The sequence below is a fragment of the Hoplias malabaricus genome, chromosome 7 (genome assembly GCF_029633855.1).
Source record: "Hoplias malabaricus isolate fHopMal1 chromosome 7, fHopMal1.hap1, whole genome shotgun sequence".
Classification (NCBI taxonomy): Eukaryota; Metazoa; Chordata; class Actinopteri; order Characiformes; family Erythrinidae; genus Hoplias; species Hoplias malabaricus.
Window position 1 is genome coordinate 23506479 of NC_089806.1, and position 25372 is coordinate 23531850.

Here is a 25372-nt window from a genome sequence, read left to right on the forward strand (position 1 = left end):
ACCCCAAGTACAAAGTCGGGGTAATGTCAGAGTGAGCCCATGTGTGAATAGAGCAGGCAATTTTCCGGACAATTCACAGTGAATTCATGCAATGCGTCCTGCATGTGCTGCACAGGCACCGCCCCATGGATAAGCAACCCGGAACATTTCCTGCAGTGCAAACACATCTGAGAAAAGGAATATCTCTGGCTGTATGCTACATTTATAAAAGAGCAACTCCAGAAAATGTCGGAAAATTATTCTCAAGACATTTTCCAGAGTTCATATGTAAAAACCACTGAAGACTCTTCAGGAACACTGCCAAAAGCTGTTGTCTGGCTGTGTCTGCAGCAAACATTAAAAGTAGCTTTGTTATTTTAGTTGTGTTGAGCTATTTAATGTTTTCTTATTTGATTGGTTTAATGCAAACAGCTAAGAGTTTGGGGGTAATTTTGAAAGCAATTCTACACCAAAAATACATTTAAAATGTGATATTCTTGGCAAGCAAACTTTATTTTATTTTATTTTTTTACACTCTATTGTATTTTATGACATGTTAAATGCCAATCAGCTGTTTTAAATTAATTACACAAATGCTTGTTCTCCTTTCTCATGGTTATTAAAATATCTGTTCACTTCCCATCTTGCCCTCTGGTTATCCTGTAAACAGTAAATTACACACATTACCTTGACATGTGATGCACTTGCTACTCACATGTAACAGCACAGAGACAGAAAACAAAATCAGGTACTCACAGCCCACGTCTTGGTGAGTCTGAAGATGGGAGCACTCTGTAGCCCGGACACCACAGCCATCACCGCATGGAGATTATTCAGATCACAGAGTTTCTGTAAGTGAAAAGAGAGAGAGAGAGAGAGAGAGAGAAGAAAAACAACAGTGATAGTGAGAAAGGGCACATATGAGAGAATGAGATTAAAAGAGAGAAAGAATGAACAAGACACATACACACACATTGATCAGGATGGAGAGAGAGATTTAGAGACTCAGGTACTCGATCTATGTTGTTACTGGATGTGACAATACAGTACAGCACACACACCTCATTTTACAGAAGTCAAAGGAAAGAAAAACGAACAAGGGAGAAGAAAAAAAATGAAGAAATAAGGCAGAGGGAAGGAGCATCTCAGAATTGATCAGGATGAATAAAAACCTTTAATACGAAGGCTTTCACAAACCGAACAGTGTGTTATTTACTCAGATATCAGTCAACTGTTCCAAACGCATCATTTTATAAATAGTAATAATAATAAAAAAAATAAATTCACTCCACCAATCACTGTTGGTTATGTGTTGGAATAGCAACGACAAAGCTTGACTTCAAAAAAATCCCAAGCTAAGACACGGACATAGAACTTGGTACCACTTTAGAAGACTACACATATAAAGGATTTTATACGATTTAATATCTGTTTATTAATGATAAAGATATTAATGATCTGAGTTTCATAATCAGGGCAACAGTGACATGTTGTTTGCCAAATAGTGAACCAACACCCATCTACACTGTTAAATCTCAGATCTTGCTTGATATTGACCTGACTGTAAAGTCAACCATTAGGTAAGCCATTTAACCACCAGGTTTAATAAATTAAACACTAACAGAGTATCTTTTCACACATTAATGATAATGTGTTGTGCACTTATTTTAAAGTGGTACCCAGAGTTTTATGTAATAAGTGGTAAAATTTCTGTTCCCGAATAGGAACAGAAATGAAAAACAAAATATCCATCCATCCATCCAAAAGCAAAATACTTGGGTTGAAATTGAAAAAGAATCTGTTCAATAGCATCATTTGGTGTCAATGTGGGGAAAATCAGTCCATTTCACCCCAGCTTTTTAATGATCATTGTGTCAAAATGTGAAAATAAACAAACTACAACAGAATGATCTGTTAATCATTTTTGTCACTTAAAAAATTATAAAGCATAGTTTACCTTGGCTGTTCTAATGTAGTGACTTAAAACCTCCGCCCTGATCTTCAGAGTTTGAGCATGAAGAATCTCCCGTACCACCCAGAAACTCACCTACAAAAACGTCACAAATCCGTCAGTTCACAGAGAATTCAAAAGAAACAGGAATAGAAATCCAACTGACCAAGAACCCAGTGTAGGGATTGGAAATGTGGAATTAGATATTAGAGGAATGAAAAGGAAATTATTCCAATAAAACCGTGTAACAAATCTGGTCTGAAATAGCACAGAATATTTTATATATGATGATGTGGGGTAGTGCTGGGCGATATGAGCGCAAATCAATATCACGATTAATTGTACATTTTACCATTATTTTACCAACGATTATTTTGTTTTCGGATTTTTGACCCTCATAGTTAAGTGACAAGGCTTGTACTCTATGCTCCAGTATTAAATATGGAATATTTTTTCTAATGCTGCTGGGAGCTTGTTCCTCTCTTGTTTTTTGAGCACTGTTTATATTTGGTGTGTGATTTTGCTTTGGTCATTGAAACTGTTTTTTCAGTTTTTTCCTCCGTTTACATTTCACTTTTTGTTTAGTGTCATTGTAATTATAGTCAAAACACAGCACGTCCAAACCACAGACACTGTACCTTTATTTGGTACTAGCTACTTGAGTCACCTCTGTGTTTAGGATGCTTCCATATGGCAAATAGGTGTAGAATCACGTGACTACAGCTGGTTAGCATGGTTTTAAAGGGACAGTACATGAACACACAGTGGGGACATAAAAGGAATTAAAAAGTTTTAAATAATTGATATAATCAATGTAGACAAGATTATGTTGATTAGAAGTTCTGAATGTTGATTTAGATTAATTTTCAAATAATTGCCCAACCCTAATGTGGGGTGTGAATTCTTCTTGTAATGAATAAAGGTTTGAGTTTAATATTTTAAGGCAATTTTAAGTAAACTGCTTTTAAAGCTCAGTTTTAAAACAGGAAAGACTTGGTTGTAACTGAAAAATTAAACATGGCATCATGTCATCACCGGTGATAATGCCTTCTCAACCCTGTTTCCAGTTTGATATTTTTAAGCAGCAGCATCATTGGTTGTGCAAATTCAATGGTGACGGTTCTCCATCAGCATGAAAATGTAATCTTTCAGAAGAAGGTAGTCATGATTCTCATCATGTCTGTGCTCAGCAGTCTGATGCTCTGGGTGTCTAATCACATTAGCTACAGTCCTTCAGACGCAGTGCTCTGAAGAGTCCTTTGTTTTTTGCCAGCGGAAAGAGATGAATAAATGTGTTAGTCTTCAATTACACCTTCTGAAGGGCAGAAAAAAATACAAAAAATGTGTCCAGTGCAAGCTCTCAAATGCATGCATGCACACGCTTCATCATTAATGCATGTTACCTAGGTTCATAACCCCAGCAAATAAATGTGCCAATAGCATTGCGCTCTCAGCAATCACACTGTATAATCCCCTTAGCTACACTTCGCAATAGAGCTCAAAATACTTTTTAATACTTGGCAATATAAACAATTCTACTGCCAAATAGAAAAGAGCACACTGAGGTTGTGTAATCACCGGATTGTCAAAACTAGGTAGAACCTGACTAAACTAAACATTGTCATCAACGCTGACTTTATATTTAAGGAGCTAAAAACTCTGATATTATTTTATATGAACAAAAATAATCTGACAATATATTTCATAAACAAGACTTAGCAATCAAAGCACCAAAAACGTTAAAATGTTCAGCAGAAAAGTTTACAAAGATTCACACCTTATTTTATGGAACTCAAAGGAATGAAAAATGCATAATGGAGAAAAAAAACTGAAGAAATAAGACAGAGGGAAAGAGCGTCTCAGAATTCAGCCAATAGTCCTCATGCAAATAACCCCTGGAAAAAGATAACCAGATGTGCTTAATTTCTAACATCTGTCGCTGCATTATCCAAAGTGTACGTGCATGAGTGTGTGCGTGTTTGTGTGTGATGATCGGCCTGAAACAGTGTTTGTGTTCAACAACAATTGCTGAATAGAGTTGTGTATGTGTGTGTTCTACTGCATGCACGCAATAGGGCTAATTAACACTCATTGTAATATACACACACTTCACACATGTATTTAGGAAAAGTAACAAAATGTACAATGGCAGACTTCGCACAAACAAATAGCTAATATCTATACCATATTAGTAACCATTCATGGGTTGCAGCTTTCGTCAGAGTATAGAGTTGCTGCCATATTGGGCACCTACTCATTACTCAAAAACAAAACTCAAGTTATAACTGTGATATTTACATTGTTTTACTGTTTCTGTCAACACTCGTAGTCCTGATTTAGACGTTAAAATGAAAGAGACATAACTATGAACCCCTGACCCATTTATCCTCGTTTGTAAACAGAGCTCAGTTAGTGTCATTATGTAGAGGAGGTAGCACCATACTCCCTACATAGTGCACTTCCCAAATAATAAAACTAATACAGAGAGTAATTAAACGCTCATTTGACAGGGAAACTTGAACCTTATAGTTCACTTATTCAATTATTTTCGACATACGCACTATGTGAGTGCACAAACCATTACTTTATGACCGACTATCCCTATGTAGGGTGTAGCGAGACGTGGGATTCGGCCTCGGCATGGAAACAGCTCTCTTACGGATCACTTGCACTTTCAAACAAGAACTACTTTATTAAACTATAAGCCAACCTAGAGGAATATTTAAGGCAGAGTCTCGCGATAAAACATTATCCTCCATGAATCTGTTCCTCCCTTAGAGTGCAGAAGGGACAGAAGGATCAGATTATTTACCCTGTAAACAAGGGGAAAAGACTGAGACAAAATAATATGTGGCCTGTGTCTGCAGTCTCTTAAACACTAAAACAAAACACAAGTGAAATAAGAAGACTACTAAAACTTGTATATGATCTGTGTGTGAATATCTCACTCAGATTCAGACTGAAGAGCAGAGAAGCATTAGAGTGATGAAAATGCTAATGTGGCTAACGGATTTTATTTCCCCCCCACCCCATTACACTACTCAATGCTATCCTCCCCGCCCCACCCACCCTTTCCATGCTGAGGAGGTGGGTTTCTGTCCTTCTGCATGTTGTAAAACTCTCTCCGGCGCAGGGAGGAGAGCTGTGTATGAGATAAATTTATAAGTCTTTCCCATTATTTTACATTAGTGCTGAGCTCTGAAACCAGAAAATCAGTCCCCATTATGACAAAAAAATAAATAAAAATTCTCAATAACTACAATATACCCTTTGGAGATTTCAATCCTGAAAAAGTTGAGGTCATTATTTTTAAGCGCTATTTACCACAGGCAACTACAGCAAGCTTTTGGTGGGCAAAATAACACTGCTCAAAATCTCACTGAAATCAACCAGAAATAGACACCTTGGTTTCACAAAACATTTTATGGAAAAAACTATATGAGTTATAAAATATATAAGTTTGAAAATACAGAACCAAACCCTATGAATTCCATTTTCATTATGTAATAATTAAAACGTGATTACATAATCCTAAAATGAGTTGTATAATCAATCACATTAAATCTGTATTAACAGCTTCCAGTCTGCACTTGCACTGGTTTTCCATTTGTTTGAATCTCAAACCAATTACATCAAATGTTTTTCTTTCTAAGATATGAGACTAATGCTGTAAAAATGTCCATTAAAATGTAATTATGCCAGAACTTCTCTCTGTTACCACCCCTGCCAAAACTGATGAATTCGGAACACAATGAGGAAGTTCACTCAACTTTTTTTTTTTTTTTTTTTTTACCTTGCCTCAAAATAACATGTCATTTTGGTTCAGACCAAAGTTCTGAGTTCATGAAATATTACTCAAACAAATACAATTGCATTATTTGAAATAATGGCAATTGTTTTTCAGTTAAAACAGAGGGGGGGGGCGTGACAGAATCAAATATATTTGAGAAAAATGGACTCACTGATAATTTGCATTTCTAAATCAATTACTTGCACAAGCTTCAAAATACTTATTAGTCTGCAGATAAAACTCTTTTAAGAAGGGAATCCAACAGAAGATTTGTCTAAAATTCTGTGTGAGTAAAAATATATAATAGGAAGACACACAGCGGGATCAAGGAGGAGGTGTACGTATTAGGACCCAAATGTTCAGCTAATTAACAGAATTAATTGTTGTGACATTTGTGATTTAAATAAATAAATAAAAAAAACTGAGTGCACATCTTCTGTGTGGTGATTCCATCATTTCTGCCTGTATAGTAGGAAAAGGAATTGACACCCAAATATAACACGCTATTTTTCCCCCCCTGTGATAAATGATTTCTGCGAGGTGCTTACTTTTAAGGGCGCTCCTCAATTAACTGACAGGCATTTACTACAGCTTCACTTTCCTTCTGTATTGAGCACTGTTTCACCCAGTGCTAAGAAGAGGATTCTTAACTGTGTGGGTTCTGTCTCATAAATCTGTTGAAACAGGAGCAAAATGTCTCTGTGCATACAGCATTACATAATAGTACTGACTCCAGCCTGAAATTACAGGCTACACTCTCAATAACAATCAGACTCACGTGTTGCGCTGGGCAGGTCGTGCAGCCTCCAGGGCTGAGTCCTTTTTAGATCACTCTACAGACATCAGTGACATTAAATGTTCAGGATATTCTGTTCTCCCTACAGAACACTGGCAATGTGAACCTGGTGTGTGTGTGTTTTTCTGCATGTTTGTGTGAAGGAGACAGAGAGATAGAGAGAGAGTGAGAGAGAGACAGACAGGTAGAAGGAGTTAAAGAAGATGGAGGAAAAAAACATCTTGAACTATCATTTCAGCTCAAATGCAGACGTCCCTGAGAGAATCTTTCCACAGGACACAGGAAAAAAAAAAACACCAGTCAGCCATTTTCTTTCTCATTACAGAGGGCCATGCCTGCCACTGGGACCTGTGTGTGAACGTGGGCATGTTTACTCTCATAATAAAATATTATACAGCTATTATCTTCACTTCATATTAATCTTTTGGAATAATATCCTTATATAGATACTAAGGGGTCAAGCTATGAATTTTTAATGGATTTAGTATAGGACATACTAAGCATGATGCTGTTCTGAACGCTTAATTATTTTGCTTTTGCTTTTTGTTTAGATTTAATTCCTTCCACAGACTATGAATTATAATTAACCAAAAATTAAAAAACAAAACATCCATAATTAAGCATTTTGTATCAACACAGTGCATCATATTAAGTAAAATGATAAATATGTGTGAATTGAACTGACTTTAATGAAGAAATGATCAATTGCATAGAACATCTTTAGTAAGGGTCATATCTACAAAAACACAACCATATAAGTATCTATTTATGCTCAGCAGGGAAGTACATAAACCATTTTAGGCTCCAAAACATGGATCAGGACATCATGTTCAATTTGTTTGAACTCTCTGGTAAACATTCTGGGAATAAATATATATATATTATGAATTGTAATTTCTAGATCATATATAACATTATAAATAAGTTTCATTTTTGCCAGTTTTACATCTTCAGAGTAAAAGTAGAAGCGATATACACCCAAATATCAAGATAAAACTACAAAACTCTGAGTTTCTGGCCAAAGTGCTGTTTTAGGAATGCTGCCAAAACTCACACATTTAGCCCCTTGTTGTGATGTCAGCACAGCTCTGCCCTTAAAACTTTCAGCTGGGTAAAGATGTTCAATATGTGCTTTTAAGAAAGAAAGAAGGAAAGAAGGAAAGAAGGAAAAAAGGAAAGAAAGAAAGAAAGAAAATAAATCACTACAGGCTTTGCTGAACATTAAGTTTAAACTGTGACATTTCTAAACACTTGGTTAAATTTGAATTTTTTTTAAATAAAATTCTGCAGCATGAACCTTGAACACGTGACGGCAGCCAACTCGCGCCAGCATCCACACCACACATCAGGTGATGAAAGACAAAGAAAACTGAATTCCTGAGTGAATCTGAGGGTGTTACAATCTCCTATATTCCCCTCATATTTTCTAGTCCCATCACAGACCACTACACCAACTGAATGTAAGTCCATTCTTACTATGCTATTGACAGGGGAATGTAAGCTGGAGAAACATATAATCATACACAAGATAAGGTGTAAAATATCCTATGCCAATCCATTAGAGCTTCACATATGGCCCACCACACTCTCTTCCTACCGGCAGCCACAAAATTCCTGTTGAATCCTACACCTCAACGCGAAAGGTTGCTGTGGCTGTTTATGATCCTATTAGTAACCAGCTATCCTTAACAACTACGGTTACTCATTGAGCCCAGCCCACGAGTACCCAGCCAGCCACTGTATCACTAGCTCTTCACAGGGGTCATCAGGCATTCACCTCCCCTCGTTGGTGTTTTGCTGAATTAAGCCACCAACACCTCCAGAAGGCTCAACAGTGATGTCTTGTGTCCCAGACCCTACCTCTACCAGAGCTTTACAGTCCTACCTCACCCTTTACCCTCAACAACCGTAAATCCACACCTGCCTCCCTGGTGACTAAAGCTGTACCTAGCCCACTGGCACCGTTAAAGCATGCTCAGTGCCACCAGTTCCATGTGAACTTTGCATGCTACATCACCAACAATCCCAATAGCAACTCTAAAGTGCATTTCCCCAAGTAATCTGTGCTTTCATTATCCACAACCACTGACTAGACCTTTCAGCTGTTTCTGATAACTCCTTCACAGCTGCCATTAGTTTCCGGGCCCTGATGCCGAACTGCACAAGCAAGGATGTGGCCGATTTGGCTACAAATCCTCTAAGACTGATCTCCACCGGTCTTACATGTGCCTGCCACCCGTGTTCCCTCACCTTCAGCTTCTTCCCTTTGAATGCTTCATCTACTGTATCCTCAAACGAAACCATTAACTCTATGAAATAAACTATCCATGTAATTTCAGAATAGAGCATCATGTCTGGCCTATGGCATCATGTCTGTAGTTAACACAATGCACTCTGGGACCTCCAGCTTTTTTCCTATGTCCACCAGCAATTTCCAAGCATTAACATGACAAGCAGAAAAAACATAACAAAGAACTGTATAGAATTTGAATTCAATACTCAGCCCTGGTTATGTAAATGGGAATAAAAATAACTGGCTCAGGTAGACTGAGAAACAACACTAGTCCAGCCACTCCATAACAGTGGGACAAGAAGAGCAGGGCAATCTACAGGTGAATTCATGGGGCAAAGCTTCTGAAGGAGCACTAAAAGGAAAGGGTGAGATTGTTTTGCTGTTGTGTTCAAATATAAACACTCATTCACCAGAATCGTATACAGCACCTTTCCCAGTTCTGTGAAGAACAGCAGGCTCTGAAGTGTTAAACAGAATTTTGTGCTTCTTCCCTGGTCTTCATCCACTGCACAATTCAAAACATAATGGTCTACAGCTATAAACAGTAAAACCAACTACAGCCTTGCACAATGCTGGTTAACACAGATTCAATTAATCATGGTAAAGCGTCTGAAGTCAGTCACTGTCTGTTTCACTTCCCCTCCGAGATTTAGTAATCTGAAGTCACCCCTACACAGTAATAATGACGAAGCAGGGATAGAATTCAGGCACAGCCTGCCACACGTTGTTATAATTTGGTTTGAAGCATTCACAAGAAGATATTTTACACATAAAACAATTCAAAAGTAGGCAAGAAGGACATGTGTTTTATCCTGTTAAAACAGAGGTCCATGTGAGGACAAAGACTTCAGGACAGAAGTCTGTGAGGACAGCTGAAAGCAGTTGGGATAAATTCTCAGGCCCCTCACTGATGAGTTGGTAAAACAGTTCCTATTACCTGCATAAAGAAGAGCCAAAATATCCCTCAGAGCTGCAGCTGGAGAGCAGTTTCCTTACTGGCTACACTGCTCTATCCCCTTCAGCCAAAGTGAGTTTGACATATATACATGTTCATAGTTGCTGGTCTTGCTCTACCCTGTTCCATCTCATTCACACTTAGTGACAACGATGAACAAGCAACATGCTGCCTATAAAAATGTGAGGTTATATAAAATAGAACAGTTTTCAATAAGAGGACCAACACGCAGAAGCAGAGCCTCAAACCCCCTCACAGACCTATGGACATACGTTCAGAACATTTGGGTATACAGCTATAGATATTGAATGAAATGTTGTAGCTCCCTGTGCTGTTGTCTTTTCTGTAGAATGGGGTATGAGTTATAGTAGAAGGTAATGTTTTACATTAAAATTACAGCTTCAAAATCACTGTGATGCCCCACTGAGCTGCAATGATGAGAATATAGCCCCTGCCGTTGCTACTTTGGCCTCAACACTGCAGAAACTGCACTATGTAACATTTGGGGGAGGGTAGGATACCATCCCCCCTGATATAAGTACAGGGGGAGTGCTGTGAAAATGAATTACACTAGGGTGCCTCAGGAGCAAATCTTAGCTAGTGTTCCTTTAATTTAAAGCCACCCCTGCACCAGACAATTTATTATTTTATTTTGCACAGTACTACACAGTCTGAAACTTACAGATATTCATCTCTCCTTCTGTAGATGAGAATGTAATGTATCTTTAGGGAGAACAACTAGACTTTTAAAACCACTGTGGCCCTTTAAAGGTATACTTACACTGCTTGTACCTTTAGTGACAGCAATCGTTGTTGTGTTGTTTTTTTTTTTTTTTTTTTTTATTATTTCATTTATTTTTTTATTTCATTTTATTAGGATAAGGGTTGGATCTCTGAAGGTAGGGGTGTCAAATTAGACATGGACATTATATTTGCACCATATTTAAATCATCAGCCTCACATGAACATAATTAAGTTCAAATATAAATTTGTTATTGTACATTAAATTGTTATTGTACAGTACATTGCAGTGTTTACTGGTTATTTACAATGTCCATGTCACTATTTGCACGAGGATAGATGAAAGACGCGTGTTAATATTAAACACAGTTGGTTTTTTCATAATGAGATAAAGGCTGAGTTAAAACAGCTCTCTTGACCTGCTCACACCAAACGATCGAGACAAAGGGAGCATGCTGCAGCTCCAACTGGACTCACATGATTTGATTCCGACTTTGGAAATTGGTCTGCGACAGTGAAATTGCTTGAAAAGTCGTTTGGTGTACGGCGGGTATAACTTGTTTTGAAGGTTCCACTATGTTCAAAGTCACATCCTGTAATTTTTTTTTCATCCGAAAAATGGGACTCTGTGTGAAAAGGCCCCAAGCATTGACATTTAAACCATCTGAGACCAGAAGTCCTAGAGAGAACAAGTGACCTCTCTCTTTCTGTTTGACATGACATACCTGGACCGTTTACATTCACCTCTGGTGCCTTAAGCCATGGCTTTGCATTAGTGGTAGTTCAAATAGAGGCAGTGGGTTGGCCTCAAGCTCCTCTGAGGAAGCACATGCTCAACCCCATCCACCATTAAGACTTGAACCTATATTTTTAAAAGGTTCAAAAACTTTATTGACATACCAGTGTTTGACAGAGGAATTTGTTACGGAGCAGCTCAAACACATAAAAACACACATCCACATATTATACAAAAATGTGGCCATGTACTACATTAATAAGAGGAAGTCCATGATTCAAATAAAAGATGCACTGAAAAAGACACTCTGAAAGAGCTTAACAGAACTAAGCAGCTTAAACAAATACTGTGCTGGGTGTGAAGGGTCTGGATGAATTTTCGATGCCTTCTTTTTTCATTCTGCATGTTATATAGAGGTAACACTAGAAAGTTCACAGCCAATAACTTTTGAAGCATTACGGACTACCTTCTCTAGCCGACCTCGCTCATGAGTCAAGAGAGTTTTATTGTCAATTCTGCATATGTACAGGACATATGAAAGTGAACAAACAGAAGACAAGTGCAGACATACGATACCAGCAGCTCACTGATAGACATACATGAGTCAATGGGACACTGACGGAAGACAATAACCTGATTTGGAGGTAGGATACTGGATGTACAGGGCAGAGTAAACAGTAGTGCAAGATAATCGTATAACAACTAAATAAAGTGAACAAGTGCATACCGGTTCTATTGAAAGTCACAGTTAGGTCTGATGAGGAGCTTAAGTGACAGTACCAATATAAACAGAACCGGTGTAAACAGTAGTGCAAATACAGGGATATGAAGCCTGGAGGCTGGTTAAAGTGATTGAGTGCCTGCCTGATTTTCAAAGTCACAGTTGGGTATTGGTGGTAATTGATGAGGTTGCTGAGTAGTGTGTGGGGGGCAGAAGTGGGAGGGGGGGAAGAGCAGGGAGAGAGTTCAGCATTCTCACAGCCTGATGGATGGAGATATCCCTCAGTCTGCTGGTCCTAGCCCTGAGACTACGCAGTGTCAGCCCTGATGGCAGCAGGCTGAAGAAGCTGTGTAGCGGGTGGGTGGGATCACCTGCCAAGCAGAGGGCTTTTCGTAGGAGTAGAGGGCTTTTCGCATGAGCTATTGTATTACAATACCTCACACACAGAAAAGGTCAGTACTCTTTCCAAAACAGCTCTGTAAAAATATAACATACACTTTCTACATACTCCAAATATCCTCAGCTGTTTTACAAAGAGCTTCAGATGAGCTTTTCTCAGCAATATATTATTCACTTCTTATTTCACTGACCCACTGAGGGTTGTCCCAAGGAACCTCCTGACTATCAGTTACTAGAGGAGGTGGTGCCTTCATATTTTTCCTAAAACCAACCACCACGTCCTTCGCTTTACCATTGTTCAGGTGAAACTTTTTACTTTGCTCCAAACCACAAGAGCCTCAACTATATCTCTGTATGCAGTTTCGTAATTATTAGATATTTAAACCTCTAGTGTTGTATCATTTGTTATTGCATACAGTTTAACTAACTCTGAATCTGATTTTCAATCACTGGTGTACGGAGAATACAGCAGAGTAGACAAAACGCAACCCCGAGGGTTAGGGGGCAGCCATATTGCGAGAACGAGTAGCAGAAACAGAGTTGTTTATTATAACAACCTGCTTTCGATCTGACAGAAAATCAAGAAACCAAAAGCACAGAGACTGTTGAACACCAACCCCCTCAAGCTTACTGAAAAGCTTTAAAGATAATATTGTATTAAATGCAGAACTTTAATCTGACTCCAGAATGCATAAGTACCAGGTGCCTTCGGGTGTTGCAAGGCAGAGTGTAAACAGACTGATGCACTATCATCAGTCTAATATAAATGTGCCATGAATTTTTAACAGGCTATAACTTCTGTTTTATTAGTTTCAATGCTTTCAAAACATTAACCTCAGCAAGTTCACAGTATGTGTGTATTTAAATGTGCAGTGTGTTTTCTAAGTTGTTTCCTCCAAGTTTACTATTTTTGATAAGAAACTCAACAGCCATGTAATCAGAGCAGGGATGCCCAAGCTTTTCCATGTGGCTGAATGGGAATGTTCTTACACTAGTCATAGTGTGTCAGCACAGAGAGCATGGCCAGGTTCACAGAACAAACACACACACACACACACACACACACACACACTTACGTCATTTTCCAACCATGACCGGGCCAACGATATAAATCAAAGAAGCTCCTAACTCTAGTCTGTCTGGTTTCAAGTTGCACAAGGGAGAAAAGTGTGTGTGTGTGTGTGTGTGTGTGTGTACCTGGTTGAATCGGCGTGTAAAGGCCACAGCATTAGGAGCTGAACTGTGCTTCTCTTTCTTGTTCCAGCCACAACTCGAGAGTTCCTGAGAAACAGAAGGACATTAAAGTGAGGCTCCACAGCAGAAGATTCTCAACAGCTCCCAGCAATAGAACTACCTGAAAAGTATTACCACAGCAAAATTTCCTTCAGCAGGATCCAAATTAAGAGGCTGTTATGGAAAAGAGAGGGGAATAAAACAGCCTTGTTAGGAAATGACTGGGTGCCAAAAAGCCAAGAGTGCAGGAAGAACTCCACTAGCTTTTATCTTAAAAACAAGGCATGGTTTTTACCCGCAAAGTAATGAGACAATTACCCAATTGCGTAAACAAACAAACAAACGAGAAACGTGTGAAGAACAGGATATGAGCTCAGCCACAGGCAGCAAGAAACATCCTGCAGGCAGAGTAATAACAACGAGAGAGAGAGCGAGAGAGCGAGAGATTGATTAAAAGGAGCAAGTGAGTGAGCAGTAAGACTTTTTAAGTGGCACAAACTGAAGTTCACTGGCTATGAACTCTGCACAAACCAAAATAAAACCAAATCACTTCATTGTTGCTGAGAGGTCGACTGAAGTGATGGAAAGTAACATTCAGGCTGCCTCTGCACTGTGGCTGCTGAACATGGCCCGAGTTTCTTAACTGCCAGGTAAGCTTAAATTTCAACAGTTATAAAAACAACAGTCACAAAGCAGCACACCACAGCCCCTTCTTCCAAAGCAACTAGAACAATCATTATATTATATTACATATATATATATATATAATAAAACAGTTCTCCGTTGATTTCCTCATTGAATAGTTAAATGATGTCGGAGGGTGGAATTTGGGGTTAAAGATGTAACGTTATATGTGTAAATACTTAATCAGTAAAATAAAATCCACATACAGAATATTGCATATATTCCACTACTCTGAAAATTGTTTCTCCAATATTTTGTGCACTTTTCATAACTAAAACCATTCTAAGAATGTGGGATTTAATGGAGAGCGAATCTAAACCAACCTGAATGTTCGAGGCCACAACCTAAAATCTCTGATGAGTGAATCCATATGACCAACTGTATGACACCTGAAAATTGACAGAGGACCACAATAAACCACAGTCACTGACAGCACCTCTCTCTCCTGTCCATAAACCACAGCTCTCATTTATTTAACCAACTCTCTCACCTTAATACACTGGGGTCCTCACAGACCACTGGCTGCCAATCACAAGTTCAGCCTCTGTAATACACTGTTTAAGCCCTCTCTTGCACAAACACTCACACACAGATTTCCATAAACACCGACAAAAAGCCCTCAAGCACATTAAGTAAACTTGAAGTGCCTGTTAAGGACTCTGAAGCACACCATACTCTGATCAAGCCCATGTCCAGTGTACAATCCTATAAATGTTAAAACTCTTCCAACAGGAGATCATGATCATAACCTCAGTCCCTCTGTATGGGTAGGATGGTCCTCCTCACATAGTAAACAGTACAATGCTAGCGTTCTAATAAATGTTGCACTGATGGAAGTTTGAGGAAAAAAACATGGAAGAGAAACTTGAGAACCGTAGAACCGAATTTTTTACTTTCAGCATTTTAAAAAAACGCTTGTGACAGGCTCTTTTAGGCTAAGAAAAAAACAAAAAAAACCAAACATGATCTTCTCCATGGTTCCATAAGGTCCCAAGAAGGACAGGTTCCAATAGCCTCATTACTGCAGGAGGCGTAACAGCCAAACCACTGGTGGACTTGCCATCAATTAGGTAGATTTAAAATATGTAATGAAATATAGTAGTTTTTACCCAATACCTCTGGTATGAAATTAACTAAGACATCGTTGGCTCTACAGCCCTCTGTATACTCTCAGAAAAACTGACACTGTGGTGGTACCCTGAAGGAAGAGCCCAGGGGAAACCCACACGAACACAGGGAGAACACACCAAACTCATCACAGACAGTCACCCAGAGCGGGATTGGAACCCACAACCTCCAGATCCTTGGAGCTGTGTGACTGCGACACTACCGGCTACACGACCATGCCGCCCATAATTATACCATATTCTGTAATAATTGCAGATTTTTACGTTGTGTTGATTCATACACCCATTTCATCTTCAGGACTTCAGGACAGAGAATTTAAACCTACACTTAAACCGTTTGTACGTTTGGTGACGAAAATGTACCTGTAAAGTTTTATCTGGAAGGGCAGGGTTAGATCTCTTAGATGGGCCACTTCACCCACCACACCACTACCACTTATTAGTGACCACCGCTTCCCTGTCAATTTTATTAATGACCACCACTTCCTCTTTTTCATTGGCAACTTGTCAAATATAACTGGCCAGCTCATGTTATATTTGGACATGCCTAGTAGGGGAGTGCGACCTGCACGTTGGTAGATCGCGCCTTATTTAAATAATCTTATACGAACTTAAATAAGTCAAATTATATAATCATTTTTTGTACATTAAATAAATTGCTATGTTTATTGGTCATTTAATACATCCACCTCACTATGTGTATGAGCATGACATGTGATAATATTAAACACACTTAAGTTTTTATCAGAACATCAAGACCCTAGTTAAAAAAAAGCTCTCCTGACCCACTCACGCCAACAGATTGAGACGTCGGGAGTGCACTGCAGCTCCAGTAAGACTTGTGTGATTTCATTTGGCATAAGATGACAGGTTCCCACAAGAAGGAAGTCTCATTTTTAAAAGTTACAAAAAAAAAAAAAATACAATTAAGACAATGTCACAGCAGTACGATGCCAGATACATTTGTTTCAAACATTAGTGGTTTGTGTGGTTGAACATGCATGCACATTCATGCAAAAATGTACTGCAGCTATTAGTTAATAAGAGACAGACTTAAATATTCCCTTGGAGAGATTAGCCACACACACACACAGCTGGGACTTGCAACAATACAGACCACCGGGTAGAGTCATGGTACACACACACACACACACACACACACACACACACACACACACTTTAGACTTTAGACATCTTTAGACTATAGGATACCTACACACAATGCCAAACACACAGTCCGAGACATAAAAACGAGTCAGCAATTCGCCAAAGGAGACGGCAGCATAGCAACACGCACACAAACACAGATGTGTAGAGGACCCACACACACCCCCTCCTATGCACCTCCAATGGAGTGAGTGTGTTGCAGTGTGTCCCCAGCGTCGTACGCCAGGCCAAAAAAATCATTCTTGACCAAGAGCTAAGTTTTTCCTAACAGATGAGCCTTAAGTAATGGGACTTCCAGAATATTTTTTGTTCTTACTCACACACAGAGCTGTGGGGGGCTAGTCAGCTAGAGCTAATTATAAACTGTCAGTCAAGTCATCTCACAGCCAGCAGGACGGCATGGGACACAACATGCTCATCACTGCAGCAAGGACAAGACTCTACACCCGCAGAGAAGCAGTCAACATCAATACCATGGTACACAGTTGGATAAGTACACACAAAGGCATGCACACGCGCTCACAGCTCTCTCACACACACAGAACATTACAAAGCTTCATTTAATAACAAAACAGTCATTTCTACATTACAATGTGTCATATTAATACTATAGGAATGAGAAATTATGAAAGTACAAAGAACCACACTGATTTCCTGGGAAATTCTCATAAACATGTTTACTCAAGGATGAAGTTGTTACAGGGGAAGAACGAACAAATGAATGAAGGGACTAACATGTTTATTAATATCACATTACTGCTTACATACAGTTAGGCACACTGAAAATGCCACAAAGATCAAACAGCACATTTCACCCCGAGCCTAAACAGCCGTGTTCAGAATGACTAGTTTCAGCACCTGTTCCTTTAACTGAGAAGGAGCCACAGTTAAATTCAGCTCAGAAATGAGCGGCACTCTATACAAGTTGCTGTACAAAATCAGAATTGCTCATTTTATCCCTAGTTTTCAGATCACAGAAAATGACCTTGTGGCTGGTCTTGTTTCACAGTGTGTGAGTTGGTAAGCTCCAAATCCCCACTTTTATAGGCACAACTACAGAACATGTGATTTGATTGTATGTTTAACGACTTTGTGACCTCTCCGGTGGAAATATGTAACATTTTATACCAGGGGTTGTACTGCATTTCATTTCTCAAAACAAATCAGCAATTGGACTGAAATGTGCTTTCCTACCGTCCCTCTCCACCTGTCATTTGCAAAAAAATATTTATATGCTGAAAGATAAGGTCACCATATTCTGACTGTTTTTCTAAATATTCTGACTTTATTTCTTGAAACATTCTGATTTTTGGGAATTTTCAGTCATTGCTGCATTTTCAGGATAACTTTTGGAAATATAGTTTTTATTTTTATGTCAGCAACATCATAATATTTTTGACGGCAGCCCTGATGAAACCAGACAGCACCCCGCGGTTGACAAAGTCTGCTGCAGACAGTGATTAAGCCCAACTATTTAGTATAATTTTCTCCTTTCAAACAGTTGTGTCCCTTAGAACTTGACTGAATTTCTGACTGATAAACCAGCACTAAGAGTGCTAGTAGGCATCCTATCAGACCGAGATATCAATGCGCTTGTGCGCTCACTTAGGAAACTGTAGTGCATCCAACTTATTTATTAAAAGAAAAGAAAAAGCTGCAATAGAAAACAGCAGCTGACAGAAGGCATAGACTGACATGTTTCACACTGGACAACAGTGACATGGACATGTAGCAAATTCTCTGGTGGCAGATATAAACACTGCCTTAATTGTTCCATTCCCAGCTGATGAGGCACAGTAAAAAAAAAGTTAAAAGTAAAAGTTAAAGGGAAGCAATGTGAAACTTTAGGCTTAGCAATGATAAAGACGAATGACACGGTGTCAGAAGAGGGAAAAATGTTAAATTGAGTGGTAGACCCATAGGAAATCTGGACTAATATGCCTTCATAACTTCCATTTACTGTATATCGATGCAGTTTTTTGGTAGTTTAGCGGCTCAACACATTGCTTAGATTTTAGTACGCCATTTTTTCACATTGATTCCAGGTAGGCTCTGGATTACGGTTACAGATAATGAATGGATGGATGGATTTTTTCACATTGATAGCATAAAACTATTGTGATAAGTTTCAAAACACTTGATGGTTCACTCCATCAGGATAATATTTACAGAAAAGTGTATGAAAACAGCCGTCAGCCCCAGCAAGATGACTCCTCTGCTCCAATCAGAAAGGCTCTTCGACAACTCGGACTACCTTTCCACAACCCTGCTGTAATCAATAACACCATTGACATTCCAAACATGGCTGAAAGACAAATGCTGAATGTAGGAGAGTATCTAAGTGCCTGCGGTTCTGTTCACAGGGATATTTAGCCTCATCTAAAACAGATTACACCAGCAGGGAGTTCACACAGAGAGAGAAACCAAAAGCTGCTCTCCTTCACTCTAACACACTTTTCATTTCACCCTTTTGTTCCTCCTTTATTCCCACAGAAGCTTTTAAGGGCTGCCCACTCTCTCAAATAGAGCACACTTTTCCAAACTAGTTACTTGGACCTTTGAGACAAAGATTTAAAGTTTGAGAGAGAGAGAGAGAGACCTAAGTATTTCAAAAATTACTGCAGCACAGTATATGTATATTGTGGCAGATATATTATTTCCCAAAACAAAACCAGCAGAAATTAAAAAGCAAAACCAGCCAAATCCTAATAAGGATGCAACATTATTTCTTATAACATTACATCACATGTGGAATGTGTAATTATCTCCAAAAATGACAGTTAATATACTTTAAGAGAACATTCAGCATATATGTTTGGCAAGCTTATGCCACCAGTATATAACGTTTACATTTCTGTTGCATTATAATTATCTTCATCGTATAGTTTACTGCACATTATTTCATTTACATCACTGCCAGAGTGAACTGTGATTGATCAAAGTGCACAGTCTTTCTTCCCTAGTATTTATTGTTTATGGTTACTGTACTTTTCTTGTTTTCGGCACATGTTTGCACTCGTGCACTTTATGTAGTTTTCTGTGAGATATTTTACGTAGCAGATTGATCCTAGAGGAACTTTTTTCCCCCCAGTGTGTACTGTACACTGTATTATGGTTGAAATGACAATAAAAATCCATCTAAACTGACTTGAGAACTGCAATATCCATCGCATTGGAATCTACAAAAAAGGCCTATTTTCATCCACCCAGTAAAACTGGGCAATCACTATTCCAGACTGAGACAAAGAGAAGAGTGCAGGCCAAACTGGGACAAGGCCCACAGGCAGAACAGAAGGGGGGGTGGATTCATGTACAGTACACTACTCGAAGGCAGGATGTAGCTGGCTTGCAGCAGTAGAGATGATTATTTAAAAGTGGAGTCAGACACTGACTCTGGAAACCTGGAGAAAGACCACCACTCCACACAATGCAACCCATCATGGAGAAGACAGGCAGGAAAAGCTCGGTGGATGAATTAAGCAGAGGAGTACAGAGATGGTGAAGTAGGAAAAAATATGTTAAAAAAGTGTTTTACGTCCTTGAACAAGGACAGGAGTGGGTGATGGATGACTTCTGAATGCAGGAAGCTGGAAAGTGCTCTGGCTCGGTTTTCCCCAAATCCTCACTTTCCTTTGTTCTGTAACAGCTATCATCAGTCCTCATTACCCAGTACTCACCTGTTCTATAAACTCACAACCACTAATAAATAATAACAGACAATAATATAAAATACATAAACATTAATGAAAAAAAAAAACTCTGATTAGTAAATAAGAACACACATCACAAGTTACTGCATAGTGATGAACTGGCATTGAAACTCATATGCCCTACAACTTACAAACATACACTATATGTCCACAAGTTTGTATACAACATTTAATATGAGTAATGGCATCTGGAGCTACCAACCCACAAACCCTCCAAAAAAAATGATTTCCATAGATAGTAGGTACATCAGAGTCGTACTGTCTCTTTGTGGCCTTGTTGAGATGTTAAACAAAGCAAAACAAACAAATGTGCAGAGGAAAAGGCATGCTGATTAAATAATAATGACAAGACACATGATATAGAATAAAATAAAAATGACCAAAAACCAGCGTTTCTGCTCCTCGTACCTCACTGCTGAGTGGCTTGTGTTTGGTTCACACAGAGGCTCATTCTCAGCAGGTGCTGAAACCAGTCCTGAAGAGGGCTTTTAAGACAGCATAAGAAAAGTGCTGTGTTGTTAGTTCTTTGTGGAATTTTGAACAAAGCATGTTACAGATGCTTCATTAAGACCCTAGGTAACTTTGTTAACTTGTGGAAAAAGGGGTATATGTCTAGACTATCGAAAACCATCGGTATAGACTATCGAAAACCATCAATTATTTTCTCAACACAGCTCCAGGGACCTGAAGGTTGTGGGTTCGAACCCCGTTCCGGGTGACTGCCTGTGAGGAGTTTTGTGTATTCTTCCGGTGTCTCCGTGGGTTTCCTCCCACATGTTGTTAAGTGGATTGGCTACTCAAAAGTGTCCATAGGTGTGAGTGAGTGTGTGTCACCCTGTGAAGGACTGGCACCCCCTCCAGAGTGTGTTTCTGTCTTGTGCCCTGTGATTCCGGGTAGGCTCCGGACACAATCGCAACCCTTACATGGATAAGCGGTTACAGACAATGATTGAACGAATTAATAATTTTTCACACATTTGAACAATTGTTGACAATTGTTAGTCCATTTTTGCTCCTTACGAACTAGGTCTTTTTCCTGGGCCCTGTTTCTGTACATTTCTGCTTTATGTAAATTTAGCATTTCTTTTGAAACAATATTAAGCCCCAAGCATGCAACATTATGAACTATTACCCTAGTTTGACACCAATATTAATCTGTGATATATCCATATAGGCAATATAGTGCCCAGCTTCAGCACTGCTACACACTACAGCTGTGTGCATGTCTTCATCTATGCTTTTGCCTGCAAATGACCTAAAGCTTATAAATCTGAGCACAGAATGTTGTTCCCAGAAACCGTGTACAGTGAATTCATGTTCCAGACCCATTCCTACCCTCTATGGGTTTACAAGGCAACTAGAAGAGAAATAACAGAGCCCATGCACTCCAGCCGGTACTGTCTCATTACACAACCATGGTGAGCCTGAATCCTCCTCACTCACTATATTTAAACACATACAGAACATGAATGGAGAATAAAAAGTCCTCCATACAGGAAAGTGACAAAATTAGATGCAGGCTCCAAAACCACGCCAGCTTATAAGGACTCTCTCCAACTTCCAATACAATCTGGATCCATTTACTGCCCATAACTTTAAACATGTACTGAGTGGGAACTCACACCTGAAGTCTTGTCATTCAGCCTTTAATGCAGCATCATGGTTTTATAATAGCAGTCAGTTTAAGCACTGAAGGCTGTTATGTGCCGTATGGGCCCACGGTGCACGGCACGGTCTTCCTCCTGCTGCTGTTTGCTTGGCCAATCTTGGGATTCAGCGATCCCTCTGCTGCATTCTTCACTACATTACGTGTCTCCTATAACCATGAAACGCTGCTCCCAGCGAGCCAGAGCCGCACAGCTGAGCCAGGCCCTAATGTGCTTCTGACTGTGTATCGTAACTATGCAGAGAAAACAATGGCTCCCATCAATCCCCAGTTACGACAACACTGAGCTGCAGCTGCTTAGCATTACCGAAAGAGAGAGAGAAAGAGAGATAGAGAGAGAAGAGAGTGGGTAAAAGACAGTACTTCAAGTCCATTCTCAAATGGCACCCTTGGTCCTACTGTCCTCTAGTCCAGACTCGAATATGTGAAGACAAAGACGTGCAATGCTATAGAGCAAGAGACCTCAAATGAGCTTAGCAACCAGAGCATTAATAATAATTATATTTTTAATGAGCTACTTAACTTACAAAAATTACCAAATGACCTACAGCCCAGTGGCCGGGAATATATTCACCAAAACTGACAGAGCTGGATTAAACACACTCTGGAACAGCATGAAATTGTTTTTTGTTTTTTTTTGAAAAGTTTTAAATCAAACCTGGTTGCATCCGCCAATCTGCTTATGTTTGTGAGAATGTGCATGCATGAGAAAATGAATGGTGTTTTGAATGCAATCCGTTGCAGTACATTATCTCCACCATCAAGCCCTGGCCTAGGGTTCCGCCAGGTTCTCCTCAAAACACCATCAAAGCAGCCCTGCTGAACACTCAGGCCACACATTAACTCAACTTAACCAAAACCAGATCCACTCCAATAAATCCCATCTCTTCACATCCAGCAAATATCTCTCTTCTCCACTTGAGTATTCTCTCTCTCATTTTTACTGGTTTTCCATTCCATGCATAGCACAGCGAGGAGCCAGCTGACCTTTTAGAGGCAGAAAGGTCAGCATTCCCACCCCCCCCAAAAAAAGAAGAAAGAAGAAAGGATTAGGATACACCTTTTTGACATAATACAATTTCTCTTTGATCTAATATTAAATAAATAATCAATCTGTACACAGTGTCTGCATTAATGGGGACATTCAATTTCAAACTTTTTAGAGCCTTTTTAATAGCACTTAGAAACAAAATTAAGACCACTTTCATAGTAGCAAAATGGCAAAAAGCACACAACAATGATGTATTTACCAACTTTACTGTAAATATGTGATTCCTGTATTTCTAATTATTCTAATTTTCTAATTATTTCATAATTATTGCCTCGAACTTGGCTTAACTACAGTGCAAAGTTGGGTTTATCTAACCATTTTTGTTTACATTTACACTTCCCCAGTACCTAAGACCAACAGGTGAACGTAACTGAAAATAGCGCAAATCAGTGCCTTAAATAATACCATTGGTTCCCCGTGATTCAGTCTGCCATCAATCGGTAAGCCAAGTCACAAAGATATTTTAAGACAAATTATATTTATTTTTAATTAAACAAATCTAAGACTTTTTCAGGATTCGCAGAGACCCTGCTGTAACCAATAATTTTTTTTTTTAGAAATTATAAAAACAAGACCACAAAGATCTGATCATCTTTTGTGGTCTTGCTTTTAAGACCACAGTTAAATAACTGATGTGATATTATTAAACATTTGTAAACAGCTTAAATAAGCGCTACAGGAGAGCACAGCCAATAGAATAGGATGCTAAAAACTGACTTTAACTATAATAATAATTCTTCTCATAACTTAATTATACGTATAATTATTATTATTGTTATTATTATTTATATATAATCATGTATATTAGATATTAATCATTAAATAATCAATGAATCAATAAATTATTAATGTGTTATCACAATTTCATTATGATAAGTATTCTCTTCAAAATAATAACTGCGTTATTTAATTAATCAAAAAATATTATTGCCCAACAATATATTGGACAGCTCTACAAAGTACTAGGGGTCATTTTGTTGTTCTCACTTTAAACCAGTGTGATGTTCTGTGTCTTCAATGTCTCCTACCCACATTGACTGCTTTGCATCTAAAAACAGCCCAAAGCAATTATTGAAACCAGCATTTTAAAATAAAATCTGTCTGTCAAACACCCTCACACAACGCAGCCAGAGATAAATGATCAGAGAACATTTTGTCTGCAATTATGTTTGAAGTGATTTATTTATGAAGCTCTTTTGAGACATTTCGCTTGGTTATAGAGCACTGCATCAGGCATACCTTTTTATTCCAAAAACTTAAAAGACATAATACGTCATTAGTCTATAAATGCAATGCAGAAAAATACTATGCAACAGAAAAAAACTGCCAGTTCCCTGATATCATGGGGATTATTAGGATCAAAAGTGCAAAGTATGTTTCCATCCTGCCTTTGGCAGCTCTGTAAGAGTCAGCCAGTTCATAAACAGCACAGTAAAACCACAAGTTCAGGATACAGAAGGCATGCACGCTGGATCTGCTTGAATATATGCATGAGGTAAATGCCCGTCTTTACTGTTAAGCACAGAGGCCAGATGGAATTCATAATGAGACTTTCACAGAGTTTGTGGTTTAAGCACAGCTACAGTTCCTCACAACTATGAAGACAGGCTGCTGCTGGGTTCTGAGGTAACAGTAGACATAAAGGGCTATGCCTCACAGACGCAATAGGACAGCTATCCCCCGCCAGCTCTGGGTCTGGAGCAATGGCTTAATGACATGGTCTGGCCAAAAATCAAATTTACATAATTTCCTCCTTATCCCTACTGCTGATGATCAGCCAGGGCATGTTCAGTGTCCACAGACTGCTCTATTTGCTTTGCAGTGGAGCCAACAATTCAATGCACACTTATACACAAATTAGCACAGTAAAAACTTTATGTATAACTATCATATACCTATCATTATGCATAATGTAAAGGTCACATGGAACTGGTGGCACTGAGCATGCTTTAACGGTGCCAGTGGGGCTAGATACAGCCTTAGTCACCAGGAAGGCCAATTTGGATTTACAGTTGTTGATGGTAAAAAGTAAGGTAGGACTGTAAAGCTGGCTTGGAGGGGGGTGGGTCTGGGACGCCAGATTTCACTGTTGATCATTCTGAAGGTGTTGTGGGCTCAATGAAACACCAACGAGGGGAGGTGCCTGTCTGATGACCCCTGTGAAGAGCTGGTGATACAGTGGCTGGCTGAGTACTCATGGGTTGGGCTCAATGAGTAACCGTAGGTGTTAAGGATAGCTGGTTGCTGATTGGATCATAAACGGCCACAGGAACCTTAGCATTGAGGTGTAGGATTCAACAGGAATTTTGTGGCTTCACTATAAAACTCATATTCAACACTGGCTTAAAACCCATATCCAACAACATGCTCCAC

At 39.0% G+C, this 25372-nt stretch overlaps 1 protein-coding gene across 3 annotated transcripts in view; it reads right to left on the reverse strand.

Annotated features, from left to right (window-relative positions):
- Positions 1 to 25372, reverse strand: part of ralgps2 (Ral GEF with PH domain and SH3 binding motif 2) — a 150735-nt gene that overhangs the window by 73585 nt on the left and 51778 nt on the right. For 2 of the 3 annotated variants that reach the window (XM_066676135.1, XM_066676134.1), the window contains exons 6-8: positions 13559 to 13642; positions 1937 to 2026; positions 736 to 828 (exon numbers count right to left, since the gene is read on the reverse strand). In XM_066676135.1, coding sequence (XP_066532232.1) covers positions 736 to 828; positions 1937 to 2026; positions 13559 to 13642 — 267 coding nt within the window. The remainder of the gene's footprint in view (positions 1 to 735; positions 829 to 1936; positions 2027 to 13558; positions 13643 to 25372) is intronic. The other variant, XM_066676136.1, reaches the window with a different exon arrangement.